Source organism: Thalassophryne amazonica, chromosome 16 (assembly GCF_902500255.1).
Source record: "Thalassophryne amazonica chromosome 16, fThaAma1.1, whole genome shotgun sequence".
NCBI classification, from domain to species: domain Eukaryota; kingdom Metazoa; phylum Chordata; class Actinopteri; order Batrachoidiformes; family Batrachoididae; genus Thalassophryne; species Thalassophryne amazonica.
This window is the reverse complement of record NC_047118.1, coordinates 55,490,588-55,513,112: the sequence shown is the minus strand read 5'-3', so window position 1 is coordinate 55,513,112 and position 22,525 is coordinate 55,490,588. Positions and strand designations below refer to the sequence as shown.

Genomic DNA, 22,525 nt, shown 5'->3' with positions numbered 1-22,525 from the left:
TGACTAAAGAGTAGAAAAAAACTGACCCAACATGTAGCATACTTGAGTTTAAACTTTCTTCAAAATTGGCTGAGGGATTATTAGCCTTTCACCTTGAGTATTTCCGGTATGAACTTAAATTTTAAAAGGGGAAAATTGCATGTGGTGTAATCTGAGAGACACAACAGATTCTCCAATATTCTGCTCAGCAACATGAAATAATTCAGACGCATATCAATATATTTGCAGGATTTGAGGAAAATACAACTTTCAACATGAAGCATTGCAAAGTATATCAACATCAAATTGTAAACCTGGTCGTATTTATGACAGGATTCCATAATCCTGAAGACCTACACTGTCACAAAGTACAACCATAACACAAAGCTCATAAGTGCAAGTTCACTTTTAAGTATAGTCACACGGTAAGAGGGAACATCAATAATATAAGTTAAACCTGCATTTTTCAGTCGTCTCTTTTTCGACATTCTGTTGTCTTGAAGTCGAAAGAAAAGTGAAGATGAAGTTCCCTCCGTAATCCCATTTTTTTTTTCAGACAGGTTGAGTGGTGTATGGAACCAACATTCCAAAGATCACCAGGCAACGTAAACACTGAGGATAACCGGGAAACCAGCAGTACTGAAGGGATCAGAATCTCTGTGGATTAGTAGTCCTGTTTGTCAGTCAAAAAGCTTTTTTTTTTTTTATCTACATCCGTTGAATCTCGAAAAGGCGGACATCAGTGTCATACCAGATGGGAGGATCTACATTGCTAGGGGAGAGAAAAAAGTTTCATATTTAGTGAGTGTGCAGTGAAGTTGGTTTTCAAATGCTCAGGTTGTATGCCAGGACTCACCGCAAATAGACCACACCCCACATGTAGGTACGGAACCACATGGCGGTGCCCGCATTAGCTTGATACTTTCTGATGAGGATGGGATGAGGAACCGGCAACAAACCCACTAGTGTACCGTGCTGGAGAAACTTCAAGATCTCAGACTCATCTGTCAGGCCTCTTAAATAAACCACACACATGAGGAGGGAAAGTTAAAATGTATTAGAGTGCAACCACTGGAACCTCAGTCAGATATAGATACAGTGGGTAAAACAAGTATTGAACACATCACCATTTTTCTCAATAAATATATTACAAAAGGTGCTGTTGACATGAAATTTTCACCAGATGTCAGTGACAACCCAAGAAAGCCAAGGTGAAATCTATCAGTAATTAGAAAGCAGTCCTGCCCCTTGTCAGTGCAAATTAATATCAGCTGGTTCACTCCCAACTGATGGCATATAAAAAGGTGTCTCATTACCAAGGTGTCACACAAGAAACATCTCATGATGGGCAAAAGTAAAGAGCTCTCTCAAGATCTTCACAACCTTATTGTTGCAAAACATACTGATGGTATTGGTTACAGAAGGATTTCTACACTTGTGAATGTTCCAGTGAGCACTGTTAGAGCCATAATCTGAAAATGGAAAGAACATCATTTCACCATAAACCAGTCATGACCACGTGCTCCTTGAAAGGTTTCTGAAAGCTTGTTGAAGCTCATTTAAAGTTTGCTGCAGAACATTTAGACAAACCTGTGAAAGATGAGACCAAAACTGAACTCTTTAGATGCCATACTAAACACCATAAATGGCACTGCACAACATCCAAAAAACACCAGGCCAGCAGTGAAGTTTAGAGGTGGGAACATCATGGTGTGGGGCTGCTTTTCAGCATATAACCCTGACAAACTTCATATAATTGAAGGAAGGATGAATGGAAAAATGTATGTTGAAGCTGTCATTACCAACAAAGGCTTTAGTACAAACCATTAAATAAATAGAAATACAGAATACATTTACTGAGAAAAGTGGTGGCGTGTTCAATACTTATTTTACACACTGTGTGTAGTGCATGCTGTACCAGTAGAGAACTGTTTACACACTTGTCAATGCAGATCTTCTCCACCTGGGGAACCAAAACCTGGAGCAGACGCATAATTGTCTGCAGGGGTAGTTTAGACTTCCAGGACATGACCTAGGACAAAATACAAGGATTACTTATACGTGCTACTAATGGCAAACTGGAGAGCTATGAAGACAGAAGCTAAAGTAAGAAGGATGTAGGTAATAGATTTGGACAGTATGTTCCTCTGGCATGGCTGCACAATTGTCACATTTTGTTTTGAGAGAAACATACATAGATATTTTCAAATGAAGTTCATCAAATGTCTTGTAGCTCCAGATTTGAATGAGATGCCCATGGCAGCTCTAGCAACTGGCAAAATTGCTTGACTTAGAGAGGTTATGGTCTACAGGTTAAAGGGGTGTGCTTGAGACCAGAGGATCCTATGTTCCAATTCCTTGACAGACAGGACAATCACTAATGTCCCTTAACCAAGGGACTCAAGTTGCTCCCCGTGTGCACCAACAAATGGTGACTGGTTTCTAAACACAATTATGACAGTTTTTGGGGGAAGAGCGAGCTGCAGCCCCACAGCAGACGTTTGTCAGCTTTCCACAACAACTCGCTCCGTGTGATCAAGGTCTGTCATGTTATCTTGACTGACAACCGGAGCCGGCGAGCGGAATGGAAGCTCCTCCTATTTGATGATGCACCGGGGCGAATTTTCGCAGCAAAAGCAGAGCGACACACCCAGCGAGGGTGGCACGTCCGTCGCCACAGACCCCTGCGAATTTGTCAAGTCTGATCGTGCCCGGTTTGAACGCGGCATAAGTTCCCCACGAGTGTGGCTTGGGTGTGTGCGCTGAACTGACAGGAGGTGTGTCCGCCCACTGAAGCAGCTGTGGAGATCTCTCATTCTGGACATCCTAGCTGGACAACACATACTGTGTTTGGACAGACATGGACTAGCAACTGCCCACTGTGACGCACGTGTCTGTTTGCTGTCATCACGTGGACGTAAATAAAACATATCACTGTGGTGATATATGCTGTGGGCTGCAGCGTGCACACTCTCCCTCACTGCAGCCCATTGATAGGCTGCCCCAGGTTGAAATGGACCATCAGATCCTAACACACAGCGGGCGATCTGACTGTCACATCACCCACGTGAGCTCTGTTCCATATGAACCTGTGTCAGTTCTGGCATGCCGTCCACAAGACACGCGTGTCAGGCAGGACACGCGTGGGCCGGCTGGACACGCGCCACCAGATGTGGACATGAGAACAGCGAACTGCTTCTCATTCATGTCATTTCATGACTGTATGTCTGTAACCATGGGTCATCTACAGAGGAACAGACGGATTACATTTGTATTGCTCGCTTGGTAAGAAGGATTCAATATAAAATGCTGTTTTTTTTAAATGGTGTACCATTTTATTTATTTTTTTAATACATCCATCTCTTTTTTGATTTCAGGCATTTTCCCCGCGCCATTTACAGGCCAGTGACGGGAGCTCAGTGGTAAAGTTTCAGGCTGGCAATCAGTACAGTGCAGGTACAAATCCAGCGGTGTGATGTGGTTCCACAGGCACCAGCTGGATTTTATGTTTTATTTATTCCACATCAGTTCCTGTTCAAAAGACACTGTCGCGTGCATGACTCCTCGCACCAGAATCGTGCACGCCTGCCTGTTGGCGCGATGTTTCATGGTGCGCTAATTCAAATGGTTTGTGCTGTTTCGCTGTATTCGACCAAACTTCGCACTATGTGTGAAGGGGCCTTTACAGCACAGTATCAGCTGTGTTGTGCTCCACTGCACATTGTCAAGTTGGGTTCATTATGACATATATAGCCAAAAACACTTTACAACCATGTGTATATTTATATTGTGGTGTGTAGAGTCCTCTGACGCCTTTCAGTCAAACTGTGACTTTCCAGGATGCATATCTGTAAAACTGAGACCAGGTCTTTCACCTGATACCACTATGAGTACAGCTCAGGATCAACATTTGAAAACAGAAACCTGGAAGGATCAGTGGTTGGAGCAGATGTGACTCACCCATTCAGGTGTGGGGACCCAGTAGGATGTTGAAGACACACTTGACAATCGTCGTCTCTCCATTTCTGCTTCTGTGTAGAAAACATCCTGATGTTGGGGAGGAACCAGAGTTACTAAGATGCATGCTCTTAAACAGAGAATCCTGCTTGTGTGGACCCGCTTACTTCATTGTCGCGGCCTGAATTTGATTCTGTGTCACTGATCCCGGTGATGGTGCTTTGGTCTGAGTGGACTGTGTGTGGGGAGTTTGTCTTTGAAACAGACACCATGGTTCCATCCTCTGACACCTGTGACTTCTCAGTCAGTTTATCAATGCCTGTAGAAGTCCACAAATAAAGCAAAAAAACCAAAACAAAGCATTTTCTTAAACTGTCACAGAAACATAAGATTCGGTGTTCCATCTCAATTTATAAAAGACAAAACAGACATTTGAAGCACTGTGTCCCTCAAGGTTGTGTTCTCAGTCCATTCTTATACTCTCCACACATGACTGCATGCCTTCACACAACTCCAATACTCATCAAAATTTGTTGGCGACATGACCATATTGGGACTCGTAACTAGGGCTGGGTATTGGGAACCGGTTCTTTTTGAGAATCGTTAAGAAATTATTCAATCCACTGACATCAATAACCTTTTTGCTTAACGATTCCCTTATCGGTCCTTCAGAGCAGCCGTTGTTTTCGAGGGTGTTTGTCGGGAAAATGATCATTTCTCTATGTTGATTGCAGACCCTGCAGAGGGTCTGCAATCAACCGCTTCTGCAGCAGCTGTGGTTTGAAGCAATGAAGCATTGATCCGACCCGCTGCTTCGCTGCTTCGTTGGGTCTTTGCTTGCTGCTTTTCAGAAGCGGCAAATCCGCTTCTTAACCCCTCTCAAAGCCATTAAAATGTCAATTGTGAGTCACTTTGGTGCGGATTAAAGTCACTAACTGGGACTCCTGCAAGAAAGAAATGAGAATCGTCCTCCATTCTCGTCGCACAACTCCAAACGCTGTGCGACTCTCTGCTGAGACAAGTTAGAAAGATAGAGTCCGGTCAGAATTAATAACTTCAAAGCGAATCACCATTTAAATCAAATGACACCTCTTTCCAAATGTTGTAATACAAGCAATAAACTGCAATCGATCAAAACGTTTTTTCCTTCCAAAAAGAGACGTCCTGCGCTGACGCGCCGCAGTCTAAGCTCAGCTCAGAGGTATGGAGTGATATTCATGCTAAAATGTCTGAAAGTAAATGCTTTTGACAAAAACTACAGATTTTATTTTTATTTATGTCCAGAGATCAAGAATACAGTGACCAATTTCATATTTATTTACTTTAAAACTCAATAAAATGTTGTTGACATGGAAAACCTGTAAATCCTACTTTTAGTACACAGAAAATTCACAAGAGGTATCGATAAGGAAGCAGGTTGATAAGCGGAATCAATATCAATAACCATCCCTACTCATAACCAACAATAATGAAGATGCTGACAGCCTTGTGCAAGGACAACAACCTCATCCTCAAACCAAAAGAAATCACAACACAGTGTGATGCTCTGCGCATCAATGTAGAGGAGGTGGAGCGGGTCTCCAGTTTTACATCCCTGGGACTGCACATCCCTGAGGACCTGACCTGAAGTCTGAACACCCCCTGCATCATCAAGAAAGCCCAGCAAAGACTGTTCGTCTTGAGGACCCTGAGATGCAACAGGCTTCCCCAGAGACTGCTTATCATCTTCTACGGCTGCACAATAGAGAACATACTGACCTACCACTGTACTATGTGGTACTCCAGCTACACTGCTGCAGACAAAAAAGACCTACAGTGGGTCATGAAGACAGCTGAGAGGATTCTAGGCTCCCCCCAACCTAAAGCTGAGCAACATCCACTTGAGCCGTCTCCTCAAACGGGCCACAGACATCAGACGGGGTCCATCACACCCTGGAATCCCTCCCTTCCCCACCCTCCCCTCAGGTACCCTGAGAACTCACAACACACACACAGGTTACAAAATAGCTCTTTCCCCAAAGCTGTGGAAAATCACAACACCAGCACAAAGAGCAAAAATGTACTATGCGCAATAACTGTCGTGCCTCTTATTCAAACATACATACAGTGTTCTGCATATGAATGTGTATGTGGTCATGAGTAGGGAAATGATGTGTTTGTGCTGCTTGAGTTTGCATATACATATTTTACATTTATTTTATTTATCTCTGTCTTTTAACGCCACAAATGGGATGACCCCTGATGAAGTTTCGGTTTATAACCTGCAATGATAATCAAATCAATCTATCTTATGCACATTTTGAGGGTGTGTAGATTCTTATCAAATAGTTTTTGTTTGTTATGTATGTACAAAACCAACGTAAAAAAAAAGCAAACAAGTGGTTGGACAGCATTACGTCACCTTTCGGTCTGTTTGGTTGTTTTTTAATACTCAAGCTTTTTCAAAGGTTTTTAGCTTTTTACATGATCTGAGCTTTAAAATGTAAAATTTGGGGAATATGTTGCAGGCGCTAAATTCGAAAAAACCTACACTCAAAAAAAAAAAAAAAAGTGCTTGATGCCAAATATCTCATTTCTGCACCATTATTATTTAAACACAGATAGTGTAATCAGAAAACTGATCTCACCCTGCCCCCTTCTTTTTTTTTGTGTACTTCAGCATCTAATTGACACACAGAATCAGTACCTGGCATAGCGACCAGGCTGGTCTTGAGTGTACCGGGCTCTGCCGGCACCGCAGGGTGGGAGCCCTCCATGGAAACCGTCTCCTGGGAGCTTGTGCGAGAAATTACATCTGGGGACTTCCTCTTCCTCTGCAAAGCCTTCTGGATGGAAACGGGATCAGAGGGCAGGTTGGCCAGCTGGTGGAATACATTTCGTTTGCGGATGATGGCGTACACCAGGTTGCAGTTTCCTGCAGGCGAGTGAAAGAGGAACCTAAACGTGAGGAGGTACGCCTGTAACAACTGTCCCATTTAAACCCTTAACATTTAGCACACTGTAAAACACACAAAAACACTAATCAGCCACAAGAAGCACCCTCTCACCATCAAACTGGTACTGGATAATATTGTTGAAAGCCTCCAGAAGGAAAAATACCAGGTGATGGTTCTGGGCCGAAGAGAACAGGAACCAGTTGGTGGAAAAAGCCTCCAACAGATGGAGCAGTTTATTTGCTGCCACCATAGAAAGACTCTTCAAATAGGGAGAAACTGCAGAGGAAAAGTTCAGAGAAAGATTAAAATAATAATTTGATATTTTTTTATACAGTCCACAGATTTGTGCTTAACTGTGCGTATGAACATTTCTCCTCATAGTATGGAATTTATCAACTTGGACTTAGAAAAATGTTTAAATAAACTGATTCATGCTTGTGCCAATGGGTAGAGATTGATTTGATGAGAAAGGTTTTTATCTAAATGATCAGGTCAAACACTGCTACAGTGCTTCACTTTTTTCACATTTTGTTATGCTAAAATTCATTTTCTTTCTCAAAATGCTAGACACAACACCCCATAAGGCCAATGTGTAAAAAAGTTTGAGATTTTTGCAAATTTATTAAGATAAATAAATAACATGTACATAAGTATTCAAAGCTTTTGCCATGAAGCTCAAAACAGCTCAGGTGCATCCTGTTTCCACTGATTATCCTTGAGGTGTTTCTACAGATTAACTGGAGTCCACCTGGTTACCCCAGGTAGATTCAGTTGATTTGACATGATTTGGAAAGGCACACACCTGTCTACATATAAGGTACCACAGTTGACAGTGCATGTCAGAGCACAAACCAAGCGTGAAGTCAAAAGAATTGTCTGTAGACCTCAGAGACAGGATTGTCTCGAGGCATAAATCTGGGGAAGGGTACAGAAACATTTCTAATGCTTTGAAGGTCCCAATGAGCATAGTGGCCTCCATCATCAGTAAATGGAAGAAGATCAGATCCACCAGGACTCTTTCTAGAGCTGGCCGCCTGTCTAAAGTGAGCGATCAGGGGAGAAGGACCTTAGTCAGGGAGGTGACCAAGAACCCGATGGTCACTCTGTCAGAGCTCCAGCATTCCTCTGTGGAGAAAAGGAGGACCTTCCAGACGGACAACCATCTCTGCAGCAATCCACCAATCAGGCCTGTATGGTAGCGTGGCCAGACAGAAACCACTCCTTCGTAAAAGGCACATGGCAGCCTGCATGGAGTTTGCCAAAAGGCACCTGAAGGACTCACACCCTGAGAAACAAAATTGTCTGGTCTGATGAGACAAAGATTGAACTCTCTGGTGTGAATGCCAGGCATCATATTTGAAGAAAACCGGGCACCGTCCCTACAGTGAAGCATGGTGGTGGCAGCATCATGCTGTGGGGATGTTTTACAGCAGCGGGAAGTGGGAGAGTAGTCAGGATTGAGGGAAAGATGAATGCAGAAATGTACAGAGACATCTTGGATGAAAACCTGCTCCAGAGCACTCTTGACCTCAGACTGGGGCGACTGTTCATCTTTCAGCAGGACAATGACCCTAAGTACACAGCCAGTATATCAAAGGAGTGGCTTCAGGACAACTCTGTGAATGTCCTTGAGTGGCCCAGACCTGAATTCGACTGAACATCTCTGGAGAGATCTGAAAATGTCTGTGCACCAACACTCCCCATCCAAGCCGATGGACCTTGAGAGGTGCTGCAAAGAAGAATTGGCAAAACTGCCTAAAGATAGGTGCACGAAGCTTGTGGCATCATATTCAAGAAGGCTTTAATTGCTGACAAAGGTGCATCAACAAAGTATTGCGCAAAGGGTGTGAATATTAATGTACATGTGATTTCTGAGTTTCTTTATTTTTTATAAATTTGCACAAAAAAAAAAATTCATGCTGTTATTATTGGGTGTTGTGAGTAGAACTTTGAGGGTAATATTAATTTTATCCATTTTGGAATAAGGCTGTAACATAACAAAATGTGGAAAAAGTGAAACTCTGAATACTTTCCAGATGCACTGTATTTAGTTCATACAGGTGTCTGTTGTAGCTTTAGTCACCAATGAGACTGCACCTATTAATTTGAGAAAAAAAAGCGACCGTATGAGATTGTATGTTGTGATGAAGTAATGCTTTCAAGTTTCAGTTTCCCCTGTTCTACTACAAGATGCTGTGTGTACGTCAGAGAGATGAATGGTTGCTAAATGAGGCCTCTGGATTGTATACAAGTTACAAATACAACATGTCCAGCAGATGGTACTACAGCAAATTACCATTTACAATAATAGTAAGCAGGCAGTCAAACAGAGGCTGCAAACGCTGATGGCCTGTGGTGATGATCTTGTGGAACACCTACAAAACAAACACATAAGCTGTGACAGTTTTGCCTGCATACATAATATTTTAATCTGCATAAAAGTAACAGATGTCTCACTACGACAAGCAGGTCAGCATGTGTCCCTGTGAACACTGGGATGTCCATAGGTACATGAATGGAGTATGGCTTATTCAAGCGTACACCAAAGTTTCTCTCCCCGCTCAGCAACAATAATATGAACACACCGATGTGCATGAGTCCGACACGGGCTGCAACCGGGAACAATTTAAAAAGTCAGAGGCAGAAATATAGGGCAGTTTTCTGAAGAAACAAGAGATGAGACTCACACTGGTCAGCCCTGGCATCATTCAAGTAGAAGAGGATAGGAACCAGAATATCCAGCACATCACTACTCTTCAAGACAAAAAACAGGAACTTCTGCCATGGGAACACAATAAGACTGGATTAAATCCTGAAATGGCTTTTAAAGCCAAATATGGCCCTAAAAATCTCCACACACATCATTCAAATATTTTCTAAGTGCTTTCCTAACCTTATTGAAATCACACAGTTTCCAGAAAAGCACAAGTAGCTCTTGATGGAACTGGATCTTCTTAGTTGAATTAGGCAAATATGTCTGAGTCAAAGGATTGGTCAACAGGCGAGCTAGACCCTTCAACACAAAGTCAAAGTCCTGCACAAGGGGGAACAAGAAAATGATGTTGGACAATGAAATTTTACAGGAAGATATCTTAATGTAGTTTTATAAAAACAATGAAATATACCTCTTCTCTGTGGACTCGTGACAAATAATTGACAAACAGGTTTTCTGGTCCAGTAGGCTGCATAAAGATAAAGGTGGGGTTTATAAATTACATTAAAAACATGCAAACGATAAACCCAAAAATAAAAGCAACTGGCCTATAGGGGAAGACCCAGATGTTCATGGCTATTAGTCCATGGGCCAGATAGGTTGTCACTACCACCCAAGATGGCAAAAGTGCTCGATACGGTATTTTGATGACCCATCTACAGGGACTTGGAAAAAAGCCATCCCAAGTTGCTAGCTGTAGCCTGGTAAGGGTCAATTCGGGATTACACAGGGATCAAAAAAAATTAAGAATGTACAGTTTATACTATCTATGACTGAATGTTATGGGGTAAAAATAGCAAAAATGGTGACAAAGTTCAATTTCAGTTTCAGTCAAACATTGCTTCAATTTTAGTAAATGATAATGCAAATTATTGGCTGATTCATCAACATACTTCAAAAAGGACTAGTTTGCCCCATCTGTTATAGTCATGTCCTCACAGGGCAACATATGATATAGAATCCAATGGACACTGGCCTTGTTTGATTATTAGGTTGGAGACCAAGCATTAAACACAGTCAAAACTATTTGCTCAAACAATAATTTACATCATTTTTTTTTTTTTTTTTTACCAAAATTGAAAGAACTTTAACTTTTGACACCTGTCCAGACAGAAATTGTCCTTTGACACCATTTATTCTGTTTTTACCCCATAGCTGCCCACCATTCAGTCATAGACAGTCCAGTGTTGGCCCTTGTATAATCCTTCAGTAACACCTACCTGGCTGTAGCTGTCACCTTGGGATGTCCATCATATGAAAACATTAACTTGGGATATATACATAATAAATTATGGGTAGTAAATGACACACCCACCAGGGGTCTGGTAATGTAATAATCTAATGTACTTACAGCGCACCCTGTAGGTCAATTCCCATTTTTCCTGGGTCCCACCTTGTACTGTACTGTTGTTGCATAAATATACAGCTACACAGCCAGTGGAGTTGTTATCTGTTGTCTGACGTCATACCTCCTGATCCTCCATGCTGGATGGGGAGGCGGGCCGCTGGGCCACCCCCCCATCGTGTTCCAGTGTGACAATAAGGATCTGTACGGCCTGCTCCACGAGCTGCTCTCGGTAGTCAGAAAACAGGAGGTGGTTGTACGGGATGCCATAGCCCACTGGATCATAAGCACACACCACGTTGAGCAAAGATGTGAACAGAGGCAAAGTGTGTCTGAAGACAGACAGAAGACCACTTTAGAGGCATGCCTGTATTGTGTAAAGAATGAGAAATCTTTGTCAGCACTGTATGTTTGGCATTGCATCTGTGTGGCCATGCCTATTTTCTGTGGAACAGAAAAACGTCACCCAGGGGTTGAGGACGCTGTTGTCCGTTGAAGGAGGCAGGTACATGGCCTCAGAGAAGCATGTAAGCAACAACCTCAGCAACTCTGTCCTGGTGAGGATCAAACCCAGAGACAATGGGTCAGTAGGTCAACATGAGAGGGTAAAAACTGTTGATGAAGTGACTGACTCACCTGTTCAGGTCATGGATGTAATTGAGTGGCGGAGACTGAGCAAATCCCACCCCTGCCTCCCAGATGTACTCACAGCTGTCTATAGTCTGCATGTTCTCCACAGAGTCCTGGATAAAGTAACCAGAAATCAGTGAATCAATTTTTTGAACTTCAAAGTGTATGATTAAGTGGAACAGGTGGCTCTGTGAAATAAAAGTTGGACTTCCAAAATACAGACCAAGGTAAGTAATCACACAAATAATTTTTGCCTCAAGGAAGGCACATGTTCAGTCATGTGTTTTTTGGCTTGCCAGCGGAATTATTCACAAACAAACAAAATAACCTAAATAATAATCACAATAACTGAAACAGCATACTTTCTATGAAACTTCTTGGTATGAGATCCTGGTATAAGATCATCCCATTTTCTGTGTTTTAAATAAAAACTGGTGGAACAATGGTGCAGTGATGAGCAATACCACATCTTATACGACAAACGAGCATTCAGTCTGAGCTGCAGTCTGACACACGACATTCCTTTCTTCTCCATAAGAGACAAGGAATTTTTCCTGCTCAAACTTGACTGACAGGTTAGTTTGGCAAATTGAAGTTTTGCCGTATGTCTTCAACCTTTAGAACAATCTTAGTGTGACACATGACTCAGCTCTTATTATAATGTCTCACGATTAATTACTTTTACTGGTAGGCAGTGAGTGTGTTTATTTGATTTTTTTTACCCGAAGCCATCAAATATGGCCATCAGGTATTGCAAAGACTCTGAGTCCGTCTGTCCGTGCTCAGCATAAGTCCAGTCCAATTACTGCCAGTCTTCAAATTCATAGGGAACATTCTTGAGACACACACCTTGGACAAGTTCAATGATGGCTAACCATGACCTATTTAAGTCATAGCCTGTTTTAATCTGTTCCTTTTTTTGAGTGCCGGAGGTGACAGCCAGTCAGAATAGAGCTGCACAATGACATTAGTGACAGGTTTCTCTAAAACTGCTTCATTAATGTGTTTATAAAACATGTTTCTCATATATTCTGTAAAAGCTAGCAAGAAATAAACACATATAAAATTGAAAATGCTGTTTTTGTAACCTAATGACACCTCTGAAGTCATTTACAAGACCTTTAGCGGACATTAGCATGGTGATGGCATGGGCTGGTAGCTAGCTGAAAACTCTCTGTCATATATTATGTAAAACCTAGTGAGAAATAAACACTTCTAAAACAAAACTTTTTTTAACCTGATAACACCTCTATAGTGATTTATATGACATTTTGTGATGTCAGCATGCAGGCTAACTTCCGCTAACTACCGCGCTTTTCAAAAGCTCAAAATGTAAACATTGTTTATGATTGACTGATTCCGATGTACAAATTGTAAGTAAGACAATAGGATCTTAATAATTAATGCAAATAACAATAAATGTATAATTTATAGAATTATTACACACACAATATATATATATATATATATATATATATATATATATATGAGAGAGACACATGACACAAATGTGTGTGGAGCAACTGTGGTAGGAACATGTCTTGGTGGGATGAGGCTGCATGACAGCAGATCAAATGTGTTCAGAACCTCTTGTGTGCGTGTCACGTATAATTCATTCCCACAGCTTGATTTGGTTTAATTAATTTATGTGAATGAGCTAAATAATTCTGGCAGCACATACAACCGTCATGCATTCCTACCTCTGCAGGCACGTATCTCTCTCAGCAAGCAAAATTTAATCTGTGGTCAATAAATGCATTTCCCTGTTTGTCATTATCCGGATAAACCAACAATTAAAAACATTTACCACTCAGTGTTACTTTCAATGTAGTGCATTCTGTGTGCACTCAACCTGGCACAGCGCCTGAACCTAATCAAATGTGGGAACTCTTTAATCAAATAGGGAGGAAAAAAATTTAGTTACTTGCATACCCACAGTAGTGCTGCCAGGATTCTATATTGTAAGATGTGACTTCGCAACTCACATTCTTCTCCTCTGCTGCAGTGCGTGCAGACAAAAGGGGGTGCACGGCTTATCATGTGCGCTATGCTCTGTTTTTACTATGCAACACACATATGCATTACATTGATATGGCACTATCACTTTGTATCATCTTGTAGCGTATGACTGTTTTAACTCATCTAACCGTGAAACCGCTGAAGTAGCTTCAGAGAAGGGAGTGCATCATTAAGGTCATCCACAACACCGTGCGACTTACTCATCACAAACTAGCTGCAACAGTGGCTGAAACGTTGTACATTGTGCCTTGTACATTGAATAGGCGAGTATACTTAAATAAAGAGCGTGCCATTATTCAGTGGTGATGAGAACAACTGCATAGTGACATGAGTGTGGGAACTCACAGGGCCCCTCTTGTGGCTATGCACAGTGAAATCAGGGCAAAAGAGCAGGTCAGCAACAGCCAGGAGCAGCGACTCAGCCAGTGGTCTCGCTCCATCATCATCATCCAGCTCATCTGTCTGGAAGAACGGACATATTGCATGAAGGAAGACTGAATGAAGACGTAAACAATTTCTCATGCACTGAAGGAGCAGCATGCAAGCAAATCTCTTGGATGTCGCTAGATATCTGGCGACGCCCACAAGTAATCCCATGCCGTACAAGTTGATGCAGTTTCCTACTAATATTCATGCTGGTTATTTGAGCTCTGCTCTATATTTATTTTAAAAACAAGTTACAGATGTTTTATCAAGAAATATGAATGTGGAGATCGTGTCTTGAGCATTACCTTCGCGCCAGCACTGGAAATTTTCAAACCCGATTATTCCCACTCACCCCGGCCCGCCCCGCTCCAGGCACCGTTGACCAGAAGAATCCTCTCCAGTCTTGGTCCTCAAAGATATAAGGCAGGATGCGCGTCAGAATACGAGCACAGTTCAGCACCACCTGCTTGTCCTTCTCCGTGGGGCAGCCAGACTCCGCCCCCTGCACCAGCTTCTCTACGGCCTGACGAGTGACAGAAAAATACGGTCATCATGTGCAAGTCAGTGACCGTGCAGAGACCAATCATCCACTGAGGGCCAATTGAAATATTTGACTTCAGTCACAGAAAGAAAAATGTGACTTGATGGAGGGGGGTGGCACTTACGTGATCACATCTCTGTCTGTGTGTAGGATACGTCAAAAAGTAACTGAAAGGTTTCAACAAAATTTTGTGGCAAAACGATGATTAAACAAGAAAACATTTGTGCTTTAATTCCTTAACATTCAGGATATTTTTTTAAGAACTGAGAATTTCAAAATAATATCTTTGTCAAATTGTGGAATACTGTTTAGAGTTGGAGTAGAGATGATTTACTGAAACAAGCCTAAGAGGGGATAGAGACATTTTGGCATCACAATTTAGACTGAAATATATGTCCTTGTTATTGTAACAAAATCAAATCTTTGTCTTGCTATTCCTAAAAACTAAGACATAGACCCTGTAAAATGCTGTGAGTCAACATATAGAGCAATCCATCCCCACCATGTAACACGATAACCCAAAACCAATAAATGCCATCATGTAATATCTCCCCAAATTAAAATGGTGTACAATAAGGATAAAAAGATTCAACATTTGCTATGACAGATCAATTCTAAAAGAAATTTTGTTTTGCTTATGTAAACTACCATCAACCCATCTGCCATCCACTGAGCATGTCTAGACTTGTTGCAGGGAATAATAGACATCACATTAGGGATGTTCATGTTATACAGTGAAAATTAAAAGCTGTGAGAGACTTCGGGCCACATGTTTTTGTTCCACTTGGGGTTTTATAGGTGCAAACCAAATTTGAACTCAATCAGATTTTAGAGGTTCCCCAGAGTGACACATTTTCCTCTCCCTCTGCTGGCAAGGCAACATCACCCTAATGGGAGAAGACTCTGATGCCATTATTTTTTCTTTTACATGTACATGTGATGGCTTCTAATTGCAAAAGGTGGTGGTCGATTGGTCACCCAGAGGAGAACATTACTGGAAGTCGTCTCTTCTTTTTGCTTGTTTGGGGAAAATTGTTGCTTTGTGGGGGACCCTAAACAATGTCCAATTACAATAAAATTTGGCACAGATCTTTTATTTTATTAGTGGATCAAGAACAACATGTGGCCCAAAAGATTTTGTAACATTTGACATTTTGAACACGTCTACATCACATGTGTGATAGAAGTTAGGAACAGGTTTGAATGAAGTTGCATGTTGCTTGAAATGAGCTCGTGTGTCAAGTTCTTTAATTTCCAAAGCTGAGGTATGATGGTCACCAAGGTTATGGCCCTGTGTCCTTTTATCTACCACTGACATCCTCTGCAATCCATTGCAAGGATTTGGCCGATTCGTGGTTGGAGAATAAATTATAACATCTGCATGTTGGTGCCGTCTATAATCTGTTAGTCCAGGTGCAAGGCTGGTCAAAAAAGGAACAAACTGCAACAGAAGCTTTCTTGGAATGTTCAAATTGACATATATACATACATATATACATATATATATATACATATACATATATACATATATATACATATATATATACATACATATATATATACATATACATATATACATATATATACATATATATATACATACATATATATATACATATATACACATATATATATACATATATATATACATACATATATATATACATATATACACATATATATATACATATATATATACATACATATATATATACATACATATACACATATATATATATACATCTTACACTTTTTTATCTTAGGGTTTTGTTTTGGTCACTGAGAACATTTCACTGATTTTAATGAATTAATTAATATTTTTTAACATGTGCAAATATATGGGCACCGTTTATCACAAATTTGTACCCTGAAATGTCTGATTTTCAGGGTATCTTTCAATATGAGATTAAAAGGAAATGATTTTGGCTTGGTACTACAATTTTCAACATTTTGAGAGTTATTATCCTTGTAACCATCTTTGTTTGAGATGGAAATAGTAAGGATATGTGAAATCATGGGCAATACAAATTAAAACAACTTATTTACTGTGACCCATATCAACCTGTATGTATGTACAACAGTAGGCATGTTCAAATGTAACAAAAGTTCAAAAAGTGTGTTTCCATAGTGGCAATATTTACCATGCCTAGAAGGAGGGAGTTGAAACAGGAAATTTAACTCTATGTGGCCAAGTTAAACTGGAACAAGTCCAATATTGAGATCAACAATCTAAGCAAACAAAATTTCATTGACAAGATGTAAGAACTTCAAGAACAAATGAAGCCCTGATAGAAAGTAGCACATTACCCTGTAACACATGGTGTCCACACTAGTTATCAGCACAGTAATCATCACTGTCACTACCAACAAGACTAGAATTACTGCATGACATTCCATGACAGTGGGTACATGCAGTTGAATAACTTGGAATGGGGTCTGTGGTGCAGCTTGTTGATCTGTTCAAACGGAGTAAGCATCCCCCAGTCACCTTCCAGAGCAGTCAGAAGTACAACCTTTCCATTGCTGACCCTGGAGATTTGCCCTTAAACAATGGTACTTGGCAGCTAGCAGGTGGCAGTACTTCTAGTTGGAACTGTGTTACTTTTTCTGCTATTTTCTCACAAACCCTTTGGGGCATTAACACGGTGAGGGTGTCCAGATGTTTCCCACCATATAAATAAATCCGGGCCTGTTGTCCTGTTGTGATAACTTCGTGGGAACTGACTACATTGCTGGTTTCCTGGAGGAATTTGGTGCCCATAAATCATTTTAGTGCTGTACCTTTTCCAGCGCCAAATAAGCTTGAGGTGGTGTCACAGCCACTGATTGTGTAAATAAACAACGTACTGTCACAAACTTGACATTCAAAGCTTTCCTTAAAGACCTTCATGTCTCACAGATTACTTTTGTATGTGTTGGATTTGGCCTGGGCATGTAAGAACAGGTCGTGTCCCTGAAAGTTGACATAATAAGCAGGAGGACAGTTAGGTCTGTGTCATCTCCAGTAACAACAGTGGTCTTCTGCTTTTAATATTTAATGGCTGCGGTGACAATCAATAAGTCTGTGTCACTATTGGCATGGAGTAGAGCACGACATCCATGATGCTCAAGAGGCTCTTCAAGTACATGAACCTCTGCTTGTTTGTGGGATTGGAGAGAAAATCATCTTTGATTTGGGAGAATTTCATCTGTGAAGTTGACTTCAAGCCTTGCTTTCTCTTGGATCTCCTCATGTACTTTGTATGTAACATCATGATAGTCATCAAATATGATGCATGCTTGGTAATACTTCAAAGTGAGGTAGTTGCAGTACAGATGGCACAGTTCCCTGTATGTCGGCACCCATCAAGTAATTGGCCCATAACGCATTTGTACAAACCATTAAGTATATCTCAAATAAGTTTCTAAAATGAATCCTAGATATTTCTATGATTATGTATCTATGTTTGTCAAACAGATATTGTGAGTCACCTGTAAAGACTGATAAATTATGTGTGTTGGTGGAGGCATGCGCTCAACAAGGTACAGTTTTATCTTCATTTAGATTAAGGTCACCATACAAAACGTGTGTATCATACACTGCAAGATATTTTTGTGATGTCATGCATGTATTAACTGCACTGTGCAGATCTACTGCCTGCATCTTGGTCAATACGGGGCATAAATTTTAAAAGACCATAGAATCGTTAAATTAATTTTTATCTGTTAAGCTTTTTTCTCAGAATTTCGATACAAGGATTACAAAAATACCATGAAAGCTTCTGTGGCAATTTGTTCCTGCCAAATTCTTAATAACTATACGAGGTCTGTCAATAGAGTATAGGTCCTTTTTATTTTTTTCAAAACCTATATGGATTTCATTCATATGTTTTTACGTCAGACATGCTTGAACCCTCGTGCGCATGCGTGAGTTTTTCCACGCCTGTCGGTGACGTCATTCGCCTGTGAGCACTCCTTGTGGGAGGAGTCATCCAGCCCCTCGTCGGAATTCCTTTGTCTGAGAAGCTTCTGAGAGACTGGCGCTTTGTTTGATCAAAATTTTTTCTAAACCTGTGAGACACATCGAAGTGGACACGGTTCGAAAAATTAAGCTGGTTTTCGGTGAAAATTTTAACGGCTGATGAGAGATTTTGAGGTGATACTGTCGCTTTAAGGACTTCCCACGGAGCGAGACGTCGTGCAGCACTCCCAGGCGCCGTCGTCAGCCTGTTTCAAGCTGAAAACCTCCACATTTCAGGCTCTGTTGATCCAGGACGTCGTGAGAGAACAGAGAAGTTTCAGAAGAAGTCGGTTTCAGCATTTTATCCGGATATTCCACTGTTAAAGGAGATTTTTTTAATGAAAGACGTGCGGACGGGTCCGCGCGTCGGGACACAGCCGGCGCGGTGCGGCGGCACAGGAAAAACACCTCCGTGTTGATAACCATTCGTAAAATCCAGGCGGCTTTTGATGGCTTTCAGTGGAGTGAGTATATGAGAAATTGTTTAACAGCTGGACATGTTCCAACTTGTCCTTAAGGCTTCCAACAGAGGTGTTTTTCCTGTGGCGGAGCGTTGCGGCGGCTGCGAGCCGACGCTGCAATCCGTCCGCACGTCTTTCATTAAAAAAATCTCCTTTAACAGTGGAATATCCACATTACATGGAAAATAGGCAGGGGTGGCCTTGAACCAGGAACCTTAAGTGCACTTAACTGCTTGTCCATTTAATGGGAAAGGCACTAATTTTTGCGCATGAGGCTCTTTTTCCCATCTTTTCCCATCAACAAAACAATGTTGTTTTCTTTTTTCTTACACACTGAATCCATTCCAATTGCAATTACATTGATTTAAAAAAAAGAAAAAAATAAGCTTGGCTTGCTATCTATTAATATTATTATTGACTGAATCTATATTATAATAGCCAAGTGGCCTCTGCGTGCATGTATACGTGTGTATGGCTTCTATCACGGCGAAGCTGGGGAGAGCTGACATTTGCAGGTTAGTATGCTTACGTATTTTGGGTCAAGGATGAATTCTGCAAAAATGGAAAGTTGATACAACTATTATTTTTGGAGAAAATAGCAATTTTAGCAAACAATGGACATTGTGCGCCAATGCACCATGAGAGTTTGGGGTTTTAAGTGTTATTATTATGATTCATTGTTATTATGATTCATCGTTCATTTAACAGTGTTGTTAGTGTTACTGATTTATTGTGTTTTTGTAGTTCAACTGGTTTCGTCAGTTTAGTTAAGTGTCATGTTGTCCTTACCCATGAGTGAAAACCGTATTGCTTTTAATGTCTTGTGCTGCCATCTCTGCTTTGTGTGTGTAAAAATTAAAAGCACCTGCTTGCAGCAAAATGCAGAAAAAAAAACAAAAAGCTCTCCGTGCATGCGACCAGGGACAGCTGATATGTGTTGTTTGGTATGCTTATGTATTTTGGGTCAAGGATGAATGTTACAAAAACGGAAAGTTGACAGGACTAATACTTTAGAAATTAGCGATTTTAGCTAACCAGGAAACAATGGACACTGTGCTGCAATGCACCATGGGAGTTCAGGTTTTGGGGTTTTACATTTTGTGATCGTGGTTCATGTTAGTTTAACAGTGTTGTTAGTGTTATTGATTTGTGTTTTTGTTGTTCAATTGGTTTAGTTAAATGTCATGTTGTCATTACCATAAGTGAAAACAATATTACTTTTGATGTGTTCTGTCACCATCTCTGTCCATCTGACCATCGAAATCCAATTAATGAATATTCTCTAGTCTCCATCATCTTCCTTTGCAAGGTAGATATTTGCTCTGAGATTTTTTCCAACTTGAGTTCGAGTTCAAAAGTTAATGCCATCCGAGATTGTACCGCCTTGCCCACTTCATTGATCATGACGGACAGATGTGGGGTTGTTGTTCTGGTAGCAGCACAAATTTTACAAATTTTCCGGTAGGTCAGGGTAGCGCATAATCCAATCAGCACCAGCCCTCCTGCCATAAAAGCAAATAAGAATAAATCTTCAACGTCTTCCACAGATAGTGGTGCCAAGCACGCAACGCACCATTTCACCCAGGCATTGAGAACATAGCACGCAGGATAGGTTCCATCTGGGCACGCAGGGTCCCCCAGCCCTGATTTCCTTGTTAAAAAAATGCTGTCAATAGCGTTGAGAGACCAGCTGATCAATTCCATGGTTATTCCAAATATAGCTTGAAGACTTCACAGACTGGTAAAGTTGGGACTTTTGAAGGTTGGAGCAGAAATAGAAAGATAGAGAAAAAACACAGAAGGAGAGGAGAGATGCGACCGCCCTCACCAGAGTTCCAAGCTGAAATTATAGGAAATATAAGATGTGTGCCCTGCCAGATTTTCCACTCTTATTATTGCCCCCTTCCTGAATTGCCACCTTATTGTGGTGGAGGGTGGACTTTTTTCTGGTTCCGGAGCACAGCGGTGTTCTGCTGTATCTGTTAGCTGTTTGAACTGAGCTGTTTGAGTTCTTTGAATTAACAGTCTTTTTCAAGACTTTTTTACTTTTTTTTACTTTTTCACCGTGCTCCAACGCCTAAAGAAGACCTCTAACGGTCGAAGCATCGCGACGGAGCTCTTTTATCAGCTAACCTTCATCAGCGTTGGCAAGCTAACTAGCTTGCTAACGCTTTCGTTTTTATTTTTATTTTATTTTTTAGCACTGTTGTCGTGCTGCTCCACAGCCTGCCTAGTGGATTTTTATTTTATTTTAGCACTGTTGTCGTGCGTTACCTGTGCTGCTCCACAGCCTGTCCAGTGGATTTTTATTTTATTTTTTAGCACTGTTGTCGTGTGTTACCTGTGCTGCTCCACAGCCTGTCCAGTGGATTTTTATTTTATTTTTTGGCGCTGTTGTCGTGTGTTACCTGTGCTGCTCCACAGCCTGTTCAGTGGATTTTTATTTTATTTTTTGGCGCTGTTGTCGTGCGTTGCCTGTGCTGCTCCACAGCCTGTCCAGTGGATTTTTATTTTATTTTTTACCACTGTTGTCGTGTGTTACCTGTGCTGCTCCACAGCCTGTCCAGTGGATTTTTATTTTATTTTTAGCACTGTTGTCGTGTGTTACCTGTGCTGCTCCACAGCCTGTTCAGTGGATTTTTATTTTATTTTTTAGCACTGTTGTCGTGCGTTACCTGTGCTGTTCCACAGCCTGTCCAGTGGATTTTTATTTTATTTTTTACCACTGTTGTCGTGTGTTACCTGTGCTGCTCCACAGCCTGTCCAGTGGATTTTTATTTTATTTTTAGCACTGTTGTCGTGTGTTACCTGTGCTGCTCCACAGCCTGTTCAGTGGATTTTTATTTTATTTTTTAGCACTGTTGTCGTGCGTTACCTGTGCTGCTCCACAGCCTGTCCAGTGGATTTTTATTTTATTTTTTAGCACTGTTGTCGTGTGTTACCTGTGCTGCTCCACAGCCTGTTCAGTGGATTTTTATTTTATTTTTTAGCACTGTTGTCGTGCGTTACCTGTGCTGTTCCACAGCCTGTCCAGTGGATTTTTATTTTATTTTTTACCACTGTTGTCGTGTGTTACCTGTGCTGCTCCACAGCCTGTTCAGTGGATTTTTGTTTTGTTTTTTGGCACTGTTGTCGTGTGTTACCTGTGCTGCTCCACAGCCTGTCCAGTGGATTTTTATTTTATTTTTTACCACTGTTGTCGTGTGTTACCTGTGCTGCTCCGCAGCCTGTCCAGTGGATTTTTATTTTATTATTTTATTTTATTTTTTTTATTTTTTTTTTAGCACTGTTGTCGTGCGTTACCTGTGCTGCTCCACAGCCTGTCCAGTGGATTTTTATTTTATTTTTTAGCACTGTTGTCGTGCGTTACCTGTGCTGCTCCACAGCCTGTCCAGTGGATTTTGATTTTTATTTTATTTTTTTGGGCGCTGTTGTCGTGCGTTACCTGTGCTGCTCCACAGCCTGTCCAGTGGATTTTTATTTAGCGCTGTTGTCGTGCGTTACCTGTGCTGCTCCAC

General features: G+C 41.1%; 1 protein-coding gene across 1 annotated transcript in view; it reads right to left on the bottom strand.

Moving 5' to 3' along the window:
• Positions 1 to 201: 201 nt before the first annotated feature.
• The window catches only part of hid1a (HID1 domain containing a), a 38,264-nt gene continuing 15,940 nt past the window's right edge, over positions 202 to 22,525 (bottom strand). Inside the window, exons 3-19 of the mRNA XM_034190304.1 lie at positions 14,358 to 14,528; positions 13,925 to 14,041; positions 11,567 to 11,673; positions 11,368 to 11,484; positions 11,055 to 11,262; positions 9,998 to 10,054; positions 9,766 to 9,906; positions 9,560 to 9,650; positions 9,330 to 9,481; positions 9,169 to 9,247; positions 6,984 to 7,148; positions 6,623 to 6,850; positions 4,104 to 4,255; positions 3,940 to 4,026; positions 1,920 to 2,011; positions 836 to 994; positions 202 to 751 (exon numbers count right to left, since the gene is read on the bottom strand). Of these exons, the coding sequence (XP_034046195.1) occupies positions 688 to 751; positions 836 to 994; positions 1,920 to 2,011; positions 3,940 to 4,026; positions 4,104 to 4,255; positions 6,623 to 6,850; positions 6,984 to 7,148; positions 9,169 to 9,247; positions 9,330 to 9,481; positions 9,560 to 9,650; positions 9,766 to 9,906; positions 9,998 to 10,054; positions 11,055 to 11,262; positions 11,368 to 11,484; positions 11,567 to 11,673; positions 13,925 to 14,041; positions 14,358 to 14,528 (2,187 nt within the window). The 3' untranslated portion in view covers positions 202 to 687. The remainder of the gene's footprint in view (positions 752 to 835; positions 995 to 1,919; positions 2,012 to 3,939; positions 4,027 to 4,103; positions 4,256 to 6,622; positions 6,851 to 6,983; positions 7,149 to 9,168; positions 9,248 to 9,329; positions 9,482 to 9,559; positions 9,651 to 9,765; positions 9,907 to 9,997; positions 10,055 to 11,054; positions 11,263 to 11,367; positions 11,485 to 11,566; positions 11,674 to 13,924; positions 14,042 to 14,357; positions 14,529 to 22,525) is intronic.